This window comes from Palaemon carinicauda, chromosome 19, assembly GCF_036898095.1.
Source record: "Palaemon carinicauda isolate YSFRI2023 chromosome 19, ASM3689809v2, whole genome shotgun sequence".
NCBI lineage: Eukaryota > Metazoa > Arthropoda > Malacostraca > Decapoda > Palaemonidae > Palaemon > Palaemon carinicauda.
In genome coordinates this window covers 111,365,895-111,389,928 of record NC_090743.1, presented here as the reverse complement: position 1 = coordinate 111,389,928, position 24,034 = coordinate 111,365,895, and the positions used below count along the sequence as shown (strand labels likewise).

General features: G+C 40.6%; 1 protein-coding gene across 4 annotated transcripts in view; it reads right to left on the bottom strand.

Moving 5' to 3' along the window:
* Positions 1 to 24,034, bottom strand: part of LOC137658741 (uncharacterized) — a 171,067-nt gene that overhangs the window by 119,872 nt on the left and 27,161 nt on the right. For all 4 annotated transcript variants that reach the window (XM_068393766.1, XM_068393765.1, XM_068393767.1 and 1 more), the window contains exons 4-6: positions 12,486 to 12,600; positions 9,945 to 10,558; positions 3,974 to 4,366 (exon numbers count right to left, since the gene is read on the bottom strand). In XM_068393766.1, coding sequence (XP_068249867.1) covers positions 3,974 to 4,366; positions 9,945 to 10,558; positions 12,486 to 12,600 — 1,122 coding nt within the window. The remainder of the gene's footprint in view (positions 1 to 3,973; positions 4,367 to 9,944; positions 10,559 to 12,485; positions 12,601 to 24,034) is intronic.

Genomic DNA, 24,034 nt, shown 5'->3' with positions numbered 1-24,034 from the left:
CTGTCTCAGCCCCACTCTAACCAGAAACCAATCACTCACTTCATTCCCTATCCTAACACATGCTTTACTACCTTTGTAGAAAGTTTTCACTGCTTGCAACAACCTTCCACCAACTCCATATAACCTCATCACATTTCACATAGCTTCCCTATCAACTCTATCATACGCTTTCTCCAGATCCATAAACGCAACATACATCTCCTTACCTTTTGCTAAATATTTCTCGCATATTTGCCTAACTGTAAAAATCTCATTCATACAACCCCTACCTCTTCTAAAACCATCCTGTATTTCTAAGATTGCATTCTCTGTTTTATCCTTAATCCTATTAATCATTACTCTACTATACACTTTTCCAACTACGCTTAACAAACTAATACCTCTTGAATTACAACACTCATGCACATCTCCCTTACCAACCATTCAAGTACAGTCACACCCCCTTCTTCAACATCTCAGCTCTCACACCATCCAAACCAGACGCTTTTCCTACTCTCGTTTCATGTAGTGTTCTCCTCACTTCATCTATTGTAATCTCTCTCTCATTCTCATCTCCCATCACTGGCACCTCAACACCTGCAACAGCAATTATATGTGCTTCCCTATTATCCTCAACATTCAGTAAACTTTCAAAATATTCCGCTCATCTTTTCCTTGCCTCCTCTCCTTTTAACAACCTTCCATTTCCATCTTTCACTATCTCTTCAATTCTTGAGCCAGCCTTCCTTACTCTCTTCACTTCTTTCCAAAACCTTCTTATTCTCTTCATATGAATGACCTAATCCCTGACCCCACCTCAGGTCAGCTGCCCTCTTTGCCTCACGTACCTTGCGCTTTACTTCCACATTTTTCTCTCTATATTTTTCATACTTCTCTATACGATTACTCTGCAGCCATTCTTCAAAAGCCCTCTTTTTCTCTTCCACTTTTACCTTCACTCCTTCATTCCACCATTCACTGCCCTTCCTCATGCTGCCTCCAACAACCTTCTTGCCCCACACACATCACTTGCAATCCCAACAAATTTTCTTTTACTACCTTCCACTCCTCCTCTAAATTGCAAGTTTCTCTTACTTTCACTTCGTCATATGTCATTTTCAACCTTTCCTGATAATTACTTTCTACCCCCGGTTTTATTAGCTCTTCAACCCTCACTAGCTCCCTTTTACATTCACCTACTCTATTCCCCCACTCTTTTGCTACAACTAATTTTCCTTCCACCGAAAAATGATCAGACATACCGTTAGCCATACCCCTAAACACGTGCACGTCTTTCAATCTTCCAAACATTCTTTTAGTTATCAACACATAATCCATTAATGCCCTTTCTACTACTCTTCCATTTGCCACTCTTACCCATGTATACTTATTTTCATCTTTCTTTTTAAAAAAGCTATTACTTATCATCATCTCTTGCTCAACACATATCTGCCAGTCTCTCACCACTCTCATTTTCCCCTGGTACGCCATACTTCCCAATGACACCTTCTACCTCTCCAGCGCCCACTCTAGCATTTAAGTCACCAATGACAACTACATAATTCCTTCTACCCAGTCCTTCTACACACCTAGTTAATTCATTCCAGAACTCATTCCGCTATTCTTCACTTTTGTCACTACCTGGCCCATACGCACTGACAAACGCCCAACATTCCCTACCCAACCTAACCCTTACCCACATTAACCTAGATGATATCTCCGTCCATTCCACTACTTTACCTGCCATCCATTCACTCAGCAATAAAGCCACACCCTCTCTCACTCTTCCCCTTTCAATCCCAGACACTCTACCAGACATTTCACCAAACATCACTTCACCCTTTCCTTTTATCTTCGTCTCACACAAGGCTAATACATCCATCCTTCTATTCCTAAACATACTTCCAATTTCCCATCTTTTACTCTCTATCTTACTACATCCACGCACATTCAAACACCCCAAAACGAGAGTGAGGGGAGTAGTCACTCTCCCCCCAGCTCCATCTCTTTGTCGATGTCTCACAGGATGTAGATACCGGAGAGGGGGTTCCCAGCCCCCTCGTCCCGTCCCTTTTAGTCGCCTCTTACGACAAACAGGGATACTTTGGCGCTATTCTAATTTTTATATGCCCCCGCGGCCACAGAGAGTCATAAAACAGAATTATTGTACTTCACCAAAGGGACAGTAATAATCAGCAAAATAGTGAGGAGAATATCCAACCAATGTCGACACTAGCGCCGGCAGGGAAGCTATGAGAACCCATGGAATGGTGTCTAGGTACCTCGCTAGAGGCGCGCATGTAGCACACCTGGCTATCCAATCGGCGATTGGCGCGTTTTGAATTTTCTGCCGTGACGTCAGGGACGTAAGCTATATATATAACCACCAGGTAAGTCTTGTGTTTAAAATTTAATAAATGGGCTGCAAACTTTACAATTATTCATGTTTGTAATGATTATCTCCAAATTTTTTACAGCTACAGGATTAAGCCCTTTCTGCCTAAATTTCCCCTTGATCCTGGTTTTCATCTGTGATGTAATTTTCTGGGCTACTGTGCTTCTACTTCTACTAATTCATGAATAACTGATCTCATTCCCTTTTCCTTACATTTAATTTTATTTATAACCTTTGGGTCATACAGTATGGCTAAGTGCTGGGGTCTGGGAGGCCATTTGCCCAAAGCAACTGGGGGAAATACAGATGTTGCATGCACTATGAAGTAAAAGTTAAGAGGTTAGTCAGCAAAATGATAGAAAGGGAGTGGGAATGGAAGTAACGTAGAATACTAAAAACTGTGGGCAGGTGGGAAGCCAGGGAAGCAGCAAAGACCTTTTAGTTATGTCTACTGTGCACTCTGTGAAAAGTGCACTTGTGCCACTATCCTCCGCAAAATCATCTCCATTACGATCGGTTGATTTTCAGCTTATGGGACCGCATAACTCTCCAGCAAAGAGCAATACTAGTTTCCTATCTATTCCAATCATTAGGTGTATTCAATAGCAATTGAATTGAAAATGGTTGTAGTTCATTCCCTTTAATTCTTTGTGGACCTACTGTTATTTTTTGTTGACTTTTGGATTTGTGAATTTTGACTGTAAGGTCCAGCACTTGGGTCTGGAACATTCGACACACATCTGGCAGTGGAGGACCATAACCCCCATTGTATCATAAAGTAAAAAAGCTGAGAAGTTGAACAGCAAAATGGAATAAAGGAAGCTGGTACGAAGATATGTTACAAAGCTGAAAAGCGAGTGCAGCTAGGGGTTGACAGGATGCTGCAAAGGCCCTTTACCATTTCATAGATGTACTGATGACCTGGTACTCCTAAAGAGTTTGAATGCTATGTAATTATCAGTTCTTGAGAGACTGTTTAGGATATTGTACTTCAGGAGAGTTCTCATGCAGAATACCTCCACGCAAGGTGGGTAACAGTATGGACCGTGAATCTAAAGTTTTAAAATTTTTTTGAGGCGCTTGTACAGTATACAGCAAGTGAAGGAAGGGAAAAATAAATATGAAAGTTGGAAAAGGTGAGATAACACAAGTTAGCTGCCTCCTTATTATAAATATCATTAACTGAAAAGAAATGGATTCATGGATATTGATCCTTGGTTAGTTCTTGGGATGCTTAATCTTGCCTAGCAACCTGAGCAAGTAGTAAGAGGAGAACTTGAAAGGACAAAGCTAATTAATTATTATAAAGCCTACATGGATGCAAAGAACAAGTGCATAACATCCGATTAACTAATTAATAAATTCTTGCAACAACCCATAGGAGGGTAACAACCAAGTCGCCTTAAAATGTAATTTACACTAGATTTTCAGTATAGCGATAAAAAATTATGGTTTGAAATTCACATAACATATTACTAGGGTCACTTTCTCTAGGTAATTCATATGTACTTGTTTGGACCAGAAACCCAAAACTCTTTCTGCTCATAACAGTTTGAATAATATAAACAATAAAAATACTTAACAGAGAACTGAACTTACCACTCCCATAAAGGGCTGAACTATTTGCGGTAGGACATGAGGTAGACGTGCAGGAGCTCCCCCTTCTTCACCATTGGCCTTGTCTTTGGGTCCTTCAGCTTCATTAGCATGTTCTTTAATAGTTTCTGAAATATCTTGTTTACGTTTTGATTTATTTTTCATGCTGAATGTTGCAGCTATATTTAGGGAACCCATTGTAGTAGGTAATGCCACCATATGACTATTCTTTGAGGTAGGGGCAGGCACTGATGAAGAATTTTCTGGCAGAGTAGGAGAGTCATCGAAACCCCAACCACTGAAGTCATCATCATCATCATCAACATCATCTGTGCACATTGGATCATCTGGGCCCAGAGTAAGGGGTTCTTCCTTCACCTCTTCCTTAATTTCAGTCTGAAAAAGGGAATGAAAACTTTATACAATCTTGAAAGTATGAAACCCTACTTACTCTTTCCTATCATTATTCAGTAGTTCAACTTACAAGCGTAAAACTTACCTACAGTGCTCTTACACAGCTGGCATAAGAGGATGAGTTTTCAAATACCATGATTTTAAGAAACAATGAGATTTCCCCAGCAAAAATTCCTAACATCATGAATGAACAAATAATAACAAAGATCTGTGGTTTACACAGTGAAACAGATCGCCGACAAGAGCACAGTTGAATGAGGCTGGGCGAAAAACTAGAATGGGAAATCAATTTGGCGGTAGTAGGGGAAAGCATTGCTTGCAGAACCACTATTCCCCACTGCATATTTTCAGGCAAACGAAGGGTTTAATAGTTAGACGTCATTGTAAATATTATACTTTACTTATTATTTGGTGAGCTTTTTATTTGAAGAATGGATATGCCATAATTTTCAGCTTCATTAAGAAAAAAACAAAAATTTTGGGTCACAAAAATATAACTTTGCTACATAAAACAGCACTCAACTGGAAACTCGGCCAATGTAGTTATTCACAGGGCCTTGAAAAAACCTGGCAAATTACCCATCAAAAACTCAAAGGTGAAAACTTCACATCATAAATACCTTTGCATGAAAATATATCTTTCAAAATTTTATTTGTTTTACAAGAATACTATTGCTGTACAGTATCTAAAGTTAGCCAAAACACTAATTTAGGTATGAAAGATCAAGCTGCTTATCCTAACATTGATTGATTGACAAAGCCAGATTCATCTGAGAGTTCCTGGGACTGGATTGAGAAACAGAAGACCTAGGTTTAACGAACATAGTTGTGTTTGTGAAACAGAAATTCTGAATTGTAAAAGAAACTCTGTTTTAAATTATTATATCTATTTTCTAATTCATAAACAACAGTATTAGCCTGGAGTTGAGAGGCCAACTCTATAAAAGGGTAGTAGCAGAGAAAACTATAATCAATGGGGTACATTAAGTAACCAAATTTTGGGAAGCATATGTAATACCAGATGCAACATTAGACCAAAGAACAAGATTTTGACTCAGAAGAAATGAGATTTAATTGTCACTTCATACATGATGTTTAACACCAGCTCATATCTCTTATAGTTAGCCTATATTGGTAATTCACTGCAGGTGTATATTTTTGCCAACACCCAAAGGTTATGAGCCTGAGAGCAATTTTGTCTAGCTCAAAATTACGAATAATAATTCTGCTACAAATATTCTGAAGGCTTAAAACAATGATGAAAAAAAACAGATAAAGAAATTGAATGAACAACAGTAAATTACTTTTTTAAAGATCACTACAATAGAGAAGAATGATGAACATGTTGGATAATCAGTCATTACTTATTACCTTCCCACATCAGAAATTAATATATACTGCAAGTTCCTTGTGGTGACTTGCCTGTGTCAAATTGCACTTTGGTAGGTCTATCCATTTACTGTAAATAGGTGGTCTTTTCCCACTTAATATTTCCCTCCTTCAACATCAAACCTGAGTCTACATTGATAACTTATTGGTCAAGTAACCCTATTTCTTAATTTAAACTTAAAACCTTAACCTCATTAAAAAAACCATAAGAAAGGAATCTGAGTTTATATATTTAACAAATGACTATTGGGTCAGCATTTTCATATCACAATATGATTTTTGATACTCATATAAAACCAACCTGCCCTCCCACTCATCTCTAGAAAAATAGTGTGTGTTGTAAATAGTGTACCATTGTTAACATTCTGTGGACAGATGTGTATCCATTTCCCATAAGGAGTAAAAATAATTGACATTTCAATATAAATATGTCTTATATCCCATAAGGAGTAAAAATAATTGACATTTCAATATAAATATGTCTTATTTTCACTTTTTCCTTAGCAATATCAAATCGCCTAACACAATTATCCCAATTTCAAATTTGATCTGTATTCTCCTTTCAATTACATTTTGGTTCTATAACAAAATCTTGTAGTACCAACTAAACCAATTTCTGCCATTTGGATTTTTAATCAATTTGGCACAAATGTCTTTGAACCAGAGACAGACATACCCTGCTACTCTGGCTCAAAATTGTAATACCAAATTACCAGTATTTTCAAAATCATAAACTCGTAAAGTAATTTGTATTTTCCCTAGCTATATAAACCTGATTCCTTTAAAAAGAGAATGATTTCGGCATAGCTGGCAGAAGCCATTTTACTTTTTATGAGGTTGTAGTAGTTACTACTAGGAGGAAAGTAAGCCGTGCCAACCCAACAGTCAGTTCTGTACTCACTTCTGACCTTAGGCCTGGGACTGTCTGATTTACCTTTCCCAGAAAATGTCAGAGTACCTGGTCCTATACAGGCCTATCAACCATCTTTCACAACCTGTGACAGGTGTTACGGTAAGCCTCCACTAGGTGGACAGTCATGGAAGAATCTATATTCGTGAGATGGATATGTATGGAATGTATAGTCATTATGAGAAAGAACTTTGCATATATTCTATGCCTCCTTCCCCTAGTATGGGAGAACAGTAGAGATACTTCTTTATAAAACTTGTTTGGAAAGAAAAGCTGTTTGATCAAGAGGCTTACCTGCTTCTGAAGTCTACTCCAGCACATAATGGCATAACTACTGCACCCCAAGGGAAGGGAGGAAAGAAGAGGGGAAGGACAGTAATTCTTTATTATTGTTATCATCATTATTATTATTATTATTATTATTATTATTATTATTATTATTATTATTTTTATTATCATTATTATTATTATCATCAGCCAAGCTACAAACGTAGTTGGAAAAGCAGGATGCTATTAGCCCCAACCAGGAAAAATAACCCAGTGAGGAAAGGAAATAAGTTAATATATTGAATAAATGATAAGAAATTGATAATACAAAATATTTTAAGATCAGTAACAGTGCTGAAATAGATCTGTCATATTTAAACAATGAAAAAATACTTGTCAGCCTAATCAACATAAAAACACTCACTACACTTGAATTTCTGAAGTTCCAAGAATTCAACTATCAGATTAGGAAGATAGCTCAAATAAAACTTCTAGAATACTGTTGTATTAAGGCCTCATGATAGAGAAGGCAAGACTGTTAGAATTAACTGCATAACTAGCATTACGTGTAGCACGGTACTATCTGGGAAGACATGAAACTAAAGGATGGTCAAAGTTGTGAAAAGTATTATGCAAAATGCATAAACAACTAACTGAACGAAGGTGTTCGAGATAATGCCTAGATTGGGATGGGATGCTTCTTGTTCCATGAGGCAGCTGGGTTCACTGCACAACCTGTACAGCAGTTACTACCGCACATAGGGAAAAGGTATCCAAGGGCCTTTGGATATACTCCCAAAGGTAGTGGGGGGTGAAGATTGCCTGGCGTTTCCAGACTCGGTCCTTCCCCGGCCAGCACTACTGACATGTTTTTCCTTAATGGCCTCGGTAAATCTCCCAACTCAATCTACTCAAAACTGAGTGAAAGGGCCTCGACGAACATGGACTCAGTCTTGGGATTCTTCACTTCCACCAGCATTGGTCTTGAATTGGATGTCTTTGAGTCAACTATACCTCCAACAGGACTCCTCACCCTAACAAGGAGTTTTGACATGTATTTCAGCAGAATCTTACTTCTCCTTTGAGTATATTTCGAACCAGACCAAGTAAGAAACTGGGGTTATAGCAGGGAGAGATTTCCTTTTGTAGACCAATATGCATCTACCTCCCATAGCCTGAGAGGATAACAACGCAAAGCTGGAGAACGTGACACTGAGGGGCACTCAAGTGACTGTCACTGAATGGCAAGAAGCCTTGCCCATTGGGGCATCTCGGTGCTCACACAAGCGTTGAAAACGATCCTGATAAGTCACCAGTTACAATTCCTTATCACCTAAATGTATTGGAAGGTCTCGTGCCTTGGACTGGTCACAGCACTTGGAAAGATCCTGTCATAAAATGGTCTGGGCGTGTAAGGATAAGTCGATGCATGGAATGAATGCTGGAATAAAACAAGTAATCTAGTTCCCAGGTGTCTTGAAAGTCATGATTATGCAAAACCCGAGTGCAATGTGTGTGATCTTATGGAGATGGAACGCATGGAGACTGGGAGCCGGGAGCCTAAGTGCGAAGAAACTGATCTCGTGTTGACTGATGAAGATAAGAAAGATCACGCAGACAGATAATCAAGGGATTGATCACAAGACCCTGAATCATCTTCACGGCCACACTCACATGCTTGTACAACAGGACACTGATTGTATGTAGGTTCCACTTCCAACCGAAGTGAACTTCTTTCTCTTTAAGGTCTAAGTTTTCCAAGGGGATGATCCTTAGGTTTCAATTGAGCGTCCAGAAGATACATGGGGAAGAGGGCAGCGCCCGTAATCCCGACCAAAAGTATGCTCTGTCCCGTACAGGAATGAGCACCTGTTCTACATACTGATACACCTTCCCTGGCTACTGTAGGTGGATTCTCAGTACCACACCGGCTTTCTTCCACTTCTCCCTCTCATCAGACTTCAGAGTTGATGATTTGGGGGATGCCAATGGTGATGCTACAGCAGGAAGGTCAAAAGTTTCTCCAAAGGCGCAAACACAGTGATGATTGTCATGTCTTCCAAAATGTCTGCAGGTGGATGAAGAGACAGGAAAGGCACAGCAGAGGAAAGATTTAAGGACAGAAGCTTCTCTGTGGGTCAAGGTACTCGCACACATCATCCTTCGAAGGTACAACTGAAGGCAACCTTTAAGGGAAAGTCAGGAGAGTATTACCATAAATAAGGAGATGCACTACTTCTGTTTTCTCTGAAGCAGGCTGCTAGAGCAAGTATAGATTCCTCCAGATAACACGACCATAGAAAAAACCAAGGAAGGAACAACAGGTCGAGAAAATGGAGCCAACAAGCTTCTCAGGCACTAGCTTGGCCATTGTAAGGTCCAAATCCAAAGAATCTAAGTCTTCTTCTCCTTGTCAAACTCTACTCAATGCTTTACAACACTTGTCTGAAGGGGGTGACTCAACTCGAATGCAAGTTTGCTCATAAACCTGGAGTCTCCATTAAGAGATGTAAAGAAAAAGTAGTTAACAGCATCAGATGAGGCACCAAAAAGTAAAATTGTACAGTTTGCAGCCAAATTCAAAAGTGAGAGCTTTTCTGGCTGTTGGCTTACCCTCTACCAGCCAGTAATAACAACTTCATCAAAAGTTTAACAGCCATTCCAGTAGCACTGAAATCATACTCACCTATTAAAGGATGATAGTTTTTATTTGTATAAGAACAAATTAGCCTTATAAAATATGTAATAGTAATAAATAGATAAAGTCATCAGAAATCTAATTCTGATCCCTGAAAATATGAGGGGCATTGTTTGGACACTCATCATAAGGCCTGGGCCAAATAAGGCCAATGGCTTATACAGTTCAATCAACCTTTGCCTATATCAAAGTAAATGATTTTAATAAATTCCATAAGCAATAAAATCTTTCATGCAGTAACTTTAGGCACTACTTTTAAAAAGTAAAAGTTGTAAAGGTAAAAACTAAGATCTTACCAGTAACGGGTAATCAGTAGTTGTGCCAGCTGGCATGAAGTTAAAGGTCTCATTTTCAGCAAGAATTGACCCATTGTGTTTGGCAGTGGAGGTTATAATTACAGTGGGTGATGGTTTTGGTGGTACAATAGTTGAGGATGACATGGAACTTGGTGTACTTGTTGACTTTCCAAGAAGGTGATTGGCTAGAATTGGCATACGAGAACAATTGAGTGATGTTTGGACACTCGAAGGCAAGGCAGATGTCGGTATTGTTACAATTGGAACTGAAGATGACACTTTCTGTGGCACTACACCAGTGGGTGGTGACAACACACGAGTCCCAATGGCATTCGACAATGGTCCTGCAGACGGAGGTTTAATGATTATGCTTGATGACGGAAGTGAACCAGCTATAGAGTTGGTTAATATTAGAGGAGAAACCCCCTGGGGGAATGATGGGTTTGATGGAGATGCAGTAACTGTTTGTAAAGAAGGGGTCAGCACATAACTGGTAGAATCTGACTGAAGTCCCATTGAAACAGATGATGTAGACTTCTTGGTCTGAGTGTTGGGGGTATCAGACAATTTCCTCTTGAGTGTGATAGGAACACTACTAGAATCTTCGCCTTCACCTGTAGGAATTAAAGTTTAAATGTATAGAAAATTTTGTTAAATACAAAATTTACATCTTAAATATCACTAAACTTTGCAAGCAATCACTAACTTCGGAACAAAATCTAGTACCTGTATTTAAGGAACACAGCAAAAAATAAATAAATAGTGAGTTTCAATATAAGCCATGCAAGCCTATGAGTTTCAATATAAGCCATGCAAGCCTATGAGTTTCAATATAAGTCATGCAAGCCTAAGGCAAATTACTGGTTTACAGATGCTAAGACTTTGATTATCCAATGTGTTAGGAATAATCTCTCGAAGGGAGGATTGTTAAGAATGTCTTAACCCCTTCACTACAAGGCAACAGTGATTCTGAGTAAAAAAAAAAAAAAATTATATGCATAATGCATACAGTATTTACTGAAAGATGTCTAAAACAATCTTGGTTTACGATGTTATTTGACACTGTTCAATCATTTTTGTTCTATTCTATTAACAATAATATTACAGATGTATTCAACAAAAGCAATTACAGATTGTTTTGGTTATGTTGTCAGCTGTTTTCAAGATCACAACGGTATTGCGATTATGCTTTCATATAATTAACAGAGTATTGCCGATATAAATTTGCTCCTTATCATGTAATCCTTGAAGAAATGAAAAGCACAGTTCGAGGAACTCCTGACCAGTTTCTTATTAAAATATGAGTCAAACAACAGCCAGAATCAGCTAATGATCTACAGACATCAACATATGTGATGCCAACAAACAAATTTAATATACATATGAGTAAATTTAACAAATGGGTTCACATATATTGAGCCCACGAAAAATCTACATTTACAAGTATGTACATTTGTAAATGTAGATTACTTTTGCTGCACTTCATTAAAGAATAAAATTTATTTGTTTGCAAGCTTAAACTACATTCTTTTTAACTGTATACAGTATTATTCAAATTGCATTTATAAATAAAACACAGAACAGGGAATAGTTATTTTTCGTCTAGCCTAGTGACAACTAAATTCAGACCCGTAAATTTGACTCGTCACCTCTCCTGGAACCAATTACCAACATAGGGCAAGGTATACCTGTACACCAATTTAATTCTATTCTTAACCCTTTTACCCTCAAAGGACATACTGGTACGTTTCACAAAAGCCATCCCTTTACCCCCATGGACGTACCTGTACGTCCTTGCAAAAAAATGCTATAAAATTCTTTTTTTCATATTTTTGATAATTTTTTGAGAAAATTCAGGCATTTTCCAAGAGAATGAGACCAACCTGACCTCTCTATGACAAAAATTAAGGCTATTAGAGCAATTTAAAAAAAAATATACTGCAAAATGTGCTGGGAAAAAATTACCCCCTGGGGGTTAAGTGTTGGAAATTTCCAAATAGCCTGGGGGTAAAAGGGTTAAACTAAGGGTTTTTTAAATATAATGAAGCATGATTAATTCTTTTATTCATTTTGATAAATTAATTAATTAATTGAAGATGAGTAGATTGTAAACCAAAAACAAAATTGTTATAACAGAGCAGTCACTCTCATTGTGTTATATAATGCAATACATTACTCTACTTTCATTCACTAATTTACACTATTAATGTTAACTCCAAAACTGCCTACTTTTAACAAAAGAAAACTAATTAAAATTGTGAAAAAAATAAAATGCATCCACCGCAGAAACTCGTGATATGATAAGTTCCCAATATTGATTTACATACTGTACTTATTTATAAAATCAGGATGTACTGAGGGATCAATAGGTGGACCGCAATAGAGCAAGGGATTATTGTTAAGAAGACTATTTAAGACTGCTGCAATAGAAAACAGCTTAATCATAGTATAACCAAAGGTAGTTACACAAGAAAAGATTTCCTGTTATATCATTCTAAAATAATGTTCATGCACAATGCTTAACATCTCGCAACAACTTACCGGGTACTGTCTGCTTCTTTTCTGATTCTGGAACCTGCAAGTGAGACAAACCCTTAACCTTGAGTTGCTCAGCCAATTTGAATAGCAGAGAGAGGGAATCCTTGGGTATCGTTACCTGTTGAAAATTACAGTATTCAGTTAATGATATTTCAAAGTATATTCTGTATATAGCAACAATTTTTCCCACAAAACATAAGAACTGAGATATTTTACATTCAGTGCCCTATCTCCTTTGGCATACAGTACATAGTGTGCAGGTTTTTGTTATTTCTATACTCATCTGTCGTACACATGGCTTCCTCCTTGAGGCTCACTCATGTCGATGTTTATCATTACAAATTAAAATTCCCATTTTCCCTCACTATAACAACCTTAGTGCTCTATATCATTACTATTACCACTGTATGACAATTGGCCTAAAAACTTGAAGGTACAATACAATTAATATGAATTATCTAAATACCTACCCCTAAAACTATTTAAACAAGAATATCACATGAGGCTACATAGGACCTAATAACTAGATAAGATTGTAAGAAAACCATGCTCCCCTTCTACTCTAATATACTTTACCATTGAGCCGTTGCCAAAACTCTTTCCAAAAATATATTCTACATAAATTAAAAGAGGTCATATGACTTCTAATAACATGAGCATAAACTTTCAAGTCCATCCCCTGACCTGTATGCAATTTAAAGTGACTTTTGTCATCAACCCCTTAATAAGGATCAACATAACTTTCTTGTGGAGAGGACATCTTTGCACACTAACCCTACAGTAAGAGAGTGGAAACTTCCTCTCAAATGACAGAAAATGGAAAATAAAACAGAAGACTTTTCACCTTAAAAGTTCTTCCTCATTCTAAAGCTTAGCAAGAAAAAAAAAAACATTTTATCAAAAAAAAAAAAAAGAGAGAGAGAGAGAGAGAGAGAGAGAGAGAGAGAGAGAGAGAGAGAGAGAGAGAGAGAGAGAGAGAGAGAGAGAGAGAGAGAGAGAGAGAGAGAAATTTGTTTTCACATCTTGAGGGATCTCCAAGATGGGGGATTGGATATCTGTGACCATCAACTCCTTAGTGCCCACTGTACTAAGCGTAAATGCACCTGATGGAAGCTTACCAGTTTATGATGGGAGACAATGTGGCTGAGGAGCTTCTGCCAGACATGGGCTGGAAGGAACTCTTTCTCAAGAAAAGGTGTTGCGATCTGTCAGTCGCTGAACCCTATCTGAAGACGAAAATACTCTGGCTTAGACCATATCTATGTCCATGCCCAAGTACCAAGGAGATGATGATATTCAGGGTTGAGTCTTGAATCCTCATAACTTGGCAGGATTCCCAGATTGCGGCAAGAATCGAGAGGCTCTCTGTGGTGGATAAACTGAGATATTGACTCCGCCTGTAGAACCCAGTCGTCTAGGTAGCAGAAGCCTTATTCTCATAGCAGGCGTCCATGAGGAGACTTGAGTGAACAGGCGAGTGAACACCTAAAAGGGCAATCGACAGACCAAAGCACAACACCTTGAACTGGTAAGTTCATGTCCTGAAGGTCTTGTTAGCCAGAAATCATTCTTTCTGATGGCTTGTATTATGGTTTTGGGGGTCTCCCTATTGAACCAAGTTTGGAGAACAAAGTGGAAAAAACTCGGAGACCTGTGAAAGACCTCAATTGCATCCTTCTTCAGCATTTGTGATAGCTCCTTTGAGTTAGTGGAGGGTGACACCTCATGAAAGGGATGCCATACCCTGAGTGAAGAATTTCTATGGCCCAGAGATATATCCCCAAAAAATGCCCCTGAGGTAGAACACTCGATGGTGGGGATGGGAACCTCTTAGGGTTAACAAGATCTAGCGATATTAATGGTTACTGCAAAGAATCCTTTCCTGGCAGATTAAGTGTTGAAGACAAAGGCTCAAAATCACTTTGAGTATTCTCCGCTTCACTAAACACAACTGAAAATAACACATTTACAAACTCGTGTCGGAACATAGGGTGGTCGTCCTTTTGTTATCAGAGCCTCTGGGAAATACAATAACGAAGGATTGGAGATGAAATTCAGGACTTGGAAGAGAGATTTCTGCTCCTTGCCCTCTTTAGAGGAAGAAGATGGGGAACGATACCTTTTACCCTGATTGCTACAACGACTGACAAACTTTTCCCATTGGGAGGACGGCCACTCCTGACATTTCACAAGAGATGTTCATTGAGTATCTCTTAACATGACACCATGGACATAAAGAATGGGGTAAAATATACCCATACAAATAACAAGTGTTTGTATTTGTGGAAGAACATACAGAATTTAACTTAAGACATAACCATATGCAGTTTATGTAACTTTGCCACAACTAACCCCTTAAACCGACAAAAGACATGAAGTAATTCAATCACCCTCCCATTAACCAATAAAGAGGGATTGAATTTAAAACACACATATGTTGGGAGAATTATCAAAATAATTCAAGTTACATACATACATACATATAACAAGGCACTTCCCCCAATTTTGGGGGGTAGCCGACATCAACAAATGAAACAAAAACAAAAAGGGGACCTCTACTCTCTACGTTCCTCCAGCCTAACAAGGGACTCAACCGAGTTCAGCTGGTACTGCTAGGGTGCCACAGCCCACCCTCCCACATTATCCACCACAGATGAAGCTTCATAATGCTGAATCCCCTACTGCTGCTACCTCCGCGGTTATCTAAGGCATCGGAGGAAGCAGCAGGGCCTACCGGAACTGCGTCACAATTGCTCGCCATTCATTCTTATTTCTAGCACGCTCTCTTGCCTCTCTCACATCTATCCTCCTATCACCCAGAGCTTCCTTCACTCCATCAATCCACCCAAACCTTGGCCTTCCTCTTGTACTTCTCCCATCAACTCTTGCATTCATCACCTTCTTTAGCAGACAGCCATTTTCCATTCTCTCAACATGGCCAAACCACCTCAACACATTCATATCCACTCTAGCTGCTAACTCATTTCTTATACCCATTCTCACTCTCACCACTTCGTTCCTAACCCTATCTACTCGAGATACACCAGCCATACTCCTTAGACACTTCATCTCAAACACATTCAATTTCTGTCTCTCCGTCACTTTCATTCCCCACAACTCCGATCCATACATCACAGTTGGTACAATCACTCTCTCATATAGAACTCTCTTTACATTCATGCCCAACCCTCTATTTTTTACTACTCCCTTAACTGCCCCCAACACTTTGCAACCTTCATTCACTCTCTGACGTACATCTGCTTCCACTCCACCATTTGCTGCAACAACAGACCCCAAGTACTTAAAATGATCCACCTCCTCAAGTAACTCTCCATTCAACATGACATTCAACCTTGCACCACCTTCCCTTCTCGTACATCTCATAACCTTACTCTTACCCACATTAACTCTCAACTTCCTTCTCTCACACTCTCTTCCAAATTCAGTCACTAATCGGCCAAGCTTCTCTTCTGTGTCTGCAACCAGTACAGTATCATCCGCAAACAACAACTGATTTACCTCCCATTCATGGTCATTCTCGTCTACCAGTTTTAATCGTTTTAATCCTCGTCCAAGCACTCGAGCATTCACCTCTCTCACCACTCCATCAACATACAAGTTAAACAACCACGGTGACATCACACATCCCTGTCTCAGCCCCACTTTCACCGGAAACCAATCGCTCACTTCATTTCCTATCCTAACACAAGTTAACCTGATAAAAATTATTACTATAATATTGTATAAATTCTTACAATTTTATACCATAAATTCAAGTTTATATGATAATACAATGACGATTTCCTAGCATAAATTATCAGTATTATTTTAGTATGATACAGTAATTCATTACATTAGCTTTAAGCAAAAGAAAGCTACTGTATTGTATTCTTCCCCAGACAATAATACAGTACAGTATATAAAAACTTAAAGTACAGGGTCTATGAGAGGAAAAGAATAACCTAACCATGTTATGAATGCTAAGAACTTGGGAAGATTTCTCTTTTAAAGAAAGAATAATCTGCTATTATTTACTCAAAGAATATGGCATAAAAGGGAAAAATGTTATTTTCATTAGTAAAATAAATTTTTGAATATACTTACCCGATAATCATGTAGCTGTCAACTCCGTTGCCCGACAGAATTCTATGGAGGGATACGCCAGCTATCACAATACTAGAAGGGGGTGTACTTACCAGCGCCACCTGTGGCCAGGTACTCAAGTACTTCTTGTTGACACCTCCTCAATTATTCCTCGGTCCCACTGGTTCTCTATGGGGAGGAAGGGAGGGTCAATTAAATCATGATTATCGGGTAAGTATATTCAAAAATTTATTTTACTAATGAAAATAACATTTTTCAATATTAAACTTACCCGATAATCATGTAGCTGATTCACACCCAGGGGGGTGGGTGAAAACCAGTGTACAAGATTAAAGGATAGCTAAGTATCCCATATTTCATATAACAGTTAATTCAAATAACAATGAAATAATAAGTACCTGGTAAGGAAGTCGAATTGAACCGTTACTCTGTCTCTTTTTTAAGTTCGTCTTCCTTACTGAGCGCAGCGTTCCTCTTGGAGGCTGAATCAACCCAAAGGTGCTAAAGTATACAGGGCTGCAACCCATACTAAAGGACCTCATCACAACCTTTAACCTCGGCGCTTCTCAAGAAAGAATTGACCACCCGCCAAATCAACAAGGATGTGGAAGGCTTCTTAGCCGACCGAACAACCCATAAAAAGTATTCAAGAGAAAGGTTAAAAAGTTATGGAATTATGGGAATGTAGTGGCTGAGCCCTCGCCTACTACTGCATTCGTTGCTACGAATGGACCCAGGGTGTAGCAGTACTCGTAAAGAGACTGGACATCTTTGAGATAGAATGATGCGAACACTGACTTGCTTCTCCAATAGGTTGCATCCATAACACTCTGCAGAGAACGGTTTTGTTTGAAGGCCACTGAAGTAGCCACAGCTCTCACTTCATGTGTCCTTACCTTCAGCAAAGCAAGGTCTTCTTCCTTCAGATGAGAATTTGCTTCTCTAATCAGAAGCCTGATGTAGTAAGAAACTGAGTTCTTAGACATTGGTAGAGAAGGCTTCTTGATAGCACACCATAAGGCTTCTGATTGTCCTCGTAATGGTTTTGACCTTCTTAGATAGTACTTAAGAGCTCTAACAGGGCAAAGTACTCTCTCTAGTTCGTTCCCCACCATGTTGGACAGGCTTGGGATCTCGAACGACTTAGGGTAAGGACGGGAAGGAAGCTCGTTTTAGCCAAAAAAACCGAGCCGCAAGGAACATGTAGCCGTTTCAGATGTGAAACCTATGTTCCTGCTGAAGGCGTGGATCTCACTTACTCTTTTACCTGTTGCTAAGCACACGAGGAAAAGAGTTTCTAATGTGAGGTCCTTAAAAGAGGCTGATTGGAACGGTTCAAATCCTGATGACATTAGGAACCTTAGGACCACGTCTAGATTCCAGCCTGGAGTGGACAACCGACGTTCCTTTGAGGTCTCAACAGACCTAAGGAGGTCCTGTAGATCTTTGTTGGAGGAAAGATCCAAGCCTCTGTGGCGGAAAACCGCTGCCAACATACTTCTGTAACCCTTGATCGTAGGAGCTGATAGGGATTTTACGTTCCTTAGATGTAACAGGAAGTCAGCAATCTGGGTTACAGTGGTACTGGTTGAGGAAAACTGCATTGGCCTTGCACCAGCTTCGGAAGACTTCCCATTAAGACTGATAGACTCTGAGAGTGGATGTCGTCCTTGCTCTGGCAATCGTTCTGGCTGCCTCCTTCGAAAAGCCTCTAGTTCTTGAGAGACTTTCGATAGTCTGAAGGCAGTCAGACGAAGAGCGTGGAGGTTTGGGTGTACCTTCTTTACGTGAGGTTGACGCAGAAGGTCCACTCTAGGAGGAAGAGTCCTGGGAACGTCGACCAGTCATTGCAGTACCTCGGTGAACCCTTCTCTCGCGGGTCAGAGGGGAGCAACCAACGTCAACCGTGTCCCTTTGTGAGAGGCGAACTTCTGAAGTACCCTGTTGACAATCTTGAACGGCGGGAATGCATACAGGTTGAGATGGGACCAATCCAGCAGAAAGGCATCCACGCGAACTGCTGCTGGGTCTGGAATCGGAGAACAATACAAGAGGAGCTTCTTGGTCATCGAGGTAGCGAATAGAACTATGGTTGGCTGACCCCACAGGGCCCAAAGTCTGCTGCAAACATTCTTGTGAAGGGTCCACTCTGTGGGGAAGGCCTGACCCTTACGGCTGAGGCGATCTGCCATGACATTCATATCGCCCTGAATGAGCCTCGTTACCAGCGTGAGCTTTCGATCTTTGACCAAATGAGGAGGTCCCTTGCGAACTTGAACAACTTCCTCGAATGAGTCCCTCTCTGCTTGGAGATGTAAGCCAAGGCTGTGGTGTAGTCGGAGTTCACCTCCACCACCTTGTTAAGCTGGAGGGACTTGAAGTTTATCAAGGCCAGATGAACTGCCAACAACTCCTTGCAATAGATGTGAAGTGTCCTTTGCTCCTGATTCCATGTTCCCGAGCATTCCTGTCCGTCCAGTGTCGCACCCCAGCCCGTGTCCGATGCGTCCGAGAAGAGACGGTGGTCGGGGGTCTGAACAGCCAAAGGTAGACCTTCCTTGAGAAGAATGCTGTTCTTCCACCACGTTAGAGTAGACCTCATCTCTTCGGAAACAGGAACTGAGCCCGTCTCTAGCGTCAAGTCCTTTATCCAGTGAGCAGCTAGATGATACTGAAGGGGGCGGAGGTGGAGTCTCCCTAACTCGATGAACAGGGCCAGCGATGAAAGTGTCCCTGTTAGACTCATCCCCTGCCTGACTAAGCATCGGTTCCTTCTCAGCATGCTCTGGATGCATTCTAGGGCTTGGAAGATCCTTGGGGCCGACGGACAAGTCCGAAAAGCTCGACTCTGAAGATCCATACCCAAGGAAACAATGGTCTGAGATGGAACGAGCTGAGACTCCTCAAAATTGACCAGGAGGCCCAGTTCCTTGGTCAGATCCATAGTCCATTTGAAAATCTCCAGACAGCGACGACTTGTGGGAGCTCTTAAAAGCCAGTCGTCTGACGGAGCCGGACACAAGATCATGATACTGCTGCACAGTCTGTAAACTGTCAATCATGGGCAAGCGAGGAAGTACAGTGACAACCCGAATCTGTCTAGACTATCTGGGTCGTACAGACAACTCCTTAACGGGTTGCTGAGGTTGCCGCACTGCGTCACAACAAGTCCCTTCTGTTGGTTGTTGAACGTCTTCCCCGTGACACATTGACTCCGTAAACAAAAAATCCTCTAACAAGGACTAAGCTTGGACTGCATGTCATGCAACACAGCTCAAGGTCTATGGGAGCAGGTGTGGTAACAGACGGGATTAGCGGCTGAAGTGGAACCATTACCTTCCCTGTAAGCATGTAATGCTTAAATAAAAGTCCATAAGAGGTTATGCAGCTAAAGGCTCCCTCCAAATGACAGAGTCCTCAAGGGAATATCAGAAGGAGGGAGAAAAGAACTTTCTCATCTACAGGGACCTTATCCTAGAAAAGCTAAGTTCTCTGAGTGAGGGTTCACTGGTGTAAAAGCAGCAGACTAGAAGGCAACGTTATGAAACTGCTTGACAGTCTAGTGAGTTGGCAACAACCCAAGATATGTTGAGAAGCATGCGGTAAGGTATGCAGAGCATGATGAATGCAGAGTATGCTGTATGCAGAGCATGCTGTATGTAGAGCATGTTGTATGCAGAGCATGCTGAATGCAGAGCATGCTGTATGCAGAGCATGTTGTATGCAGAGCATGCTGAATGCAGAGCATGCTGAATGCTGAGCATGTAGTAAGCAGAGCCTGCTGTAAGGAAAGCAGAGCGTGTGCATGGCGTTTAACATTCTTAGAAATTCCATGACCAGTGCTAGAGTGCTTTATGCATGCTTGCATGGGGTTTAAAAATCAACATAATGTTTACCTTACATTCATAACTCATGATTCATATTTTTGCCATGGTTTGAAAATGGAGGTAAGGTATGCTGAACAGCAGAGTCAGAACGAGCTGGAACAACAACAGTGGAAGGTGCAGAAAGTTCCTGTTCCTGTGGAATGAGTGGAGCGTGAAGAGACCGAGGTTGCGCAGAACAAGGTAAAGTTCCCGCAAGCAGAGGTGTCTGAGGTGCAGGAACAGGGTGCACGGGTTGAGCTCGGTGCAGCAGCTGAGGAGACTGACTCACAGGTGGAAGAGGTTGTACTTCCACCGAGAGTTGCACCACCGGTGGAGCAGCCAGGGGAGGAGGAGGAAGAGTGGAGTAATCCTCCTGATCCCAAACCGAAGGTTGCCTTAAAGAAGGCTGAGGCTGAACAACACTGGGAACAGCGAACACAGAAAGAGGTTCAACATCGTACGCCTGGCAGAAGGTGCTGCGACTGGGTGCAGCGAGTGCAGGCGGGTTGAGCACAGGCTGAACGGGTGCAGGTGGAGGTGCAACACTCTCAGCCCGACATTCACGCAACAGGTCCGAAAGCTGTGCTTGCATGGACTGTAGTAGAGTCCACAACATCGTACGCCTGGCAGATGGTGCTGCGACTGGGTGCAGCGAGTGCAGGCGGGTTGAGCACAGGCTGAAAGGGTGCAGGTGGAGGTGCAACACTCTCAGCCCGATACTCACGCAACAGGTCCGAAAGCTGTGCTTGCATGGACTGTAGTAGAGTCCACAACATCGTACGCCTGGCAGATGGTGCTGCGACTGGGTGCAGCGAGTGCAGGCGGGTGCAGCACAGGCTGAACGGGTGCAGCCGGTTGGTGCACCACCGGTGCAGGCGGGTGCAGCACAGGCTGAACGGGTGCAGGCGGTTGGTGCACCACCGGTGCAGGAGGAGGAGGAGGTGCAACACTCTCAGCACGACACTCACGCATCAGGTCCGAAAGCTGTGCTGCATGGACTGTAGTAGAGTCCACAACATCGTACGCCTGGCAGGTGGTACTGCGATCAGGCGGAGCGAGCATAGGCGGGGGGGGAGTGTAGGCGCACTCTCAGCCCGACAAAATGATGACTGAGGAGAGTCAGAGCTAACCCAATGACTGCATCCGGGTTGTTGAACTTTACTTCGTACGTCTGGCATAGGTCTGGACTTTACGTTTAAGAGGTCTAGAGACCTGAGACCAGCGTTACTCTGCCTTATTTTCTCCTCTAAATCTCTTCTGCAGACGAGCAAAATAAGGGCTCAATCGTCTGCGGGTGGGAGTGACGGTCTCGGTAAGACACGCCCACAACCACCGAGGATACTTCTGTGCGCCGATCAAGGCCTGCCGAACCCTTTTGCCCTTCGACATTGCTTCTCCCCTGGGCTTGGGAGCTTGCAAGAGGTCCCGGACTGGGAGGACGACTGGCGCGCACAAAAGTACCCTCACGCATAACACTGACATCAATCACTTATCACTTTGATTTCTGTTTGCACTTATTTCACTGAACTCGAAACTTTAAGTGGTTTGTACCTGAAACACGCAATTCTATCCTTCTCAAAAGTTAGTAATTGCGAAAACAGAATTACAATGTAACAGAAAAATCTAATGAAAGAAAATTCAGTGGCTGGAAAGAGACTAAACACTAGATCACTCTAGAAACGTTTAGTTTCTTCCCCTAAAGAGACTAGGGATAAGAGCAAAACGATAACGACGTTACTCGTACGCCTGGCAGGCTTGAGGGAAACGTTTATCCTCTTTCTCCCTCCGTCTCTATCTCTCTCTCTCTCTCTCTTGACTTAGAACCTGAGAGAAGAGCCCAATCATATATATCGTTAAAACATATTATTGTTAAAGGAAAAAACTGAAATATTTCCCAAAAGTTCCTTATTAGGATCAAAACCATTAAGTTAAGAAAGAATGAACAAAACGCTAGACACGGTTACTCTTACTGCAATGTGAAACCGTGAACATTCTTTCTCTATCGTAACGATAGAGTGCAAGTTGAAACGTTCTGAACGTCAACAACTGCCGAGACAAACAAAACGTTAGTTCAACTTTGAAAAAGTACGAGACTATCAAAGAAATTCTTTCAAAGACCTTAAAATAGCATAATATGTTAACAGGTAAAACCGAAATGACGGACTCACGATAATTAACTTCGGTACCAAGAAAAGACCGCCTACTATTAGGAAGGTCGAATATAAACAAATATAAAAATTAATTTTAATAAGTTTATAATAAAAGGAAGTTAATCGAAGAGGCCTATAAGAGGCGGAGAGATATAAAATAAATCTATAACTTTTGTTAAGCAAAATTAAGAAAGAGAGTCTATACTCTCTTAGACACCAACACTTCCGTCTAAGGGAAGGGTCGGCCATTGAAAGGTGAACGAGAGTTCATACTCTCTTCGTCACCAAAATTAATCAAATTAATTCCAAAAGCTAACTAAGCTAAAATAGAAGTTTCCAGTAAAGCGACAGCCGAAATCAAAGAGAAATACTTCACCAAAGTCGTGAAAATACTCCAAGAACATAAGCGTATCCCAGAACGTCTTGTCAGAAGCACGACAGAGGAATAATTGAGGAGGTGTCAACAAGAAGTACTTGAGTACCTGGCCACAGGTGGCGCTGGTAAGTACACCCCCTTCTAGTATTGTGATAGCTGGCGTATCCCTCCATAGAATTCTGTCGGGCAACGGAGTTGACAGCTACATGATTATCGGGTAAGTTTAATATTGAAAAATCCAAGGTCAATTGAAAATAAAATAAAAATTCAATCAATCATCACTAACAAATTGAAAATAAAATAATAATTCAATCAATCATCACCAACAAATAGGATGTAAAAGCATAAGTTAAATTCATAACAAACTAATAACCTTGGACTGGCAATGAAGGGAAAAGAATGCAACTTTAAAAAAAAAAAAAAAAAAAAAAAAAAAAAAAAGAGGATTCTAAAAAGTAAGTCAAGAGGAAAGGCATTACAACAACGTTCCAAGTACTATTTCAGATTCAAAGCGTACGCAAACAAGGCCTAAGTACAGGGATGAAGCATTCTCCCTATGGTGATTCTCTTCCAGTAAGCTCACTCCTTACTGTCATGACGCCAATATCATTACAGTAATGCAGCATTAAAGATTATTTCTAATACTATGATTATATTAATTCATAAACAAATGGTGTGCTAGCAACTCAGCACCAGATTTCTAGTCAATGAAGCATTAACTCAATCATCATTACTCCTATTCAAAATAAGCTTTCATCTCTAAGTTGAAGGATGATGTTATGATCCAGAACATGCTATAAAATTTAAAAAGTGTCAAATCATTTAGAAAGACAATCTTTAAAAATAATATGCATAGGTTCACGTTTTTACATTTAACAGCAATCCTTATAACAATTCATGTGTTATACAGCTTACTGTTTAGCATATGCTGACAATTAGAACTCACAGTAGAGAAGACTGGCGAAATATAATCGAGGCCCTTTGTGTCAATTGGTGTAGGAGGAGATGATGATGATTGTTATATGTATGTTAAATTTAAGTATACTGTTTGATAAA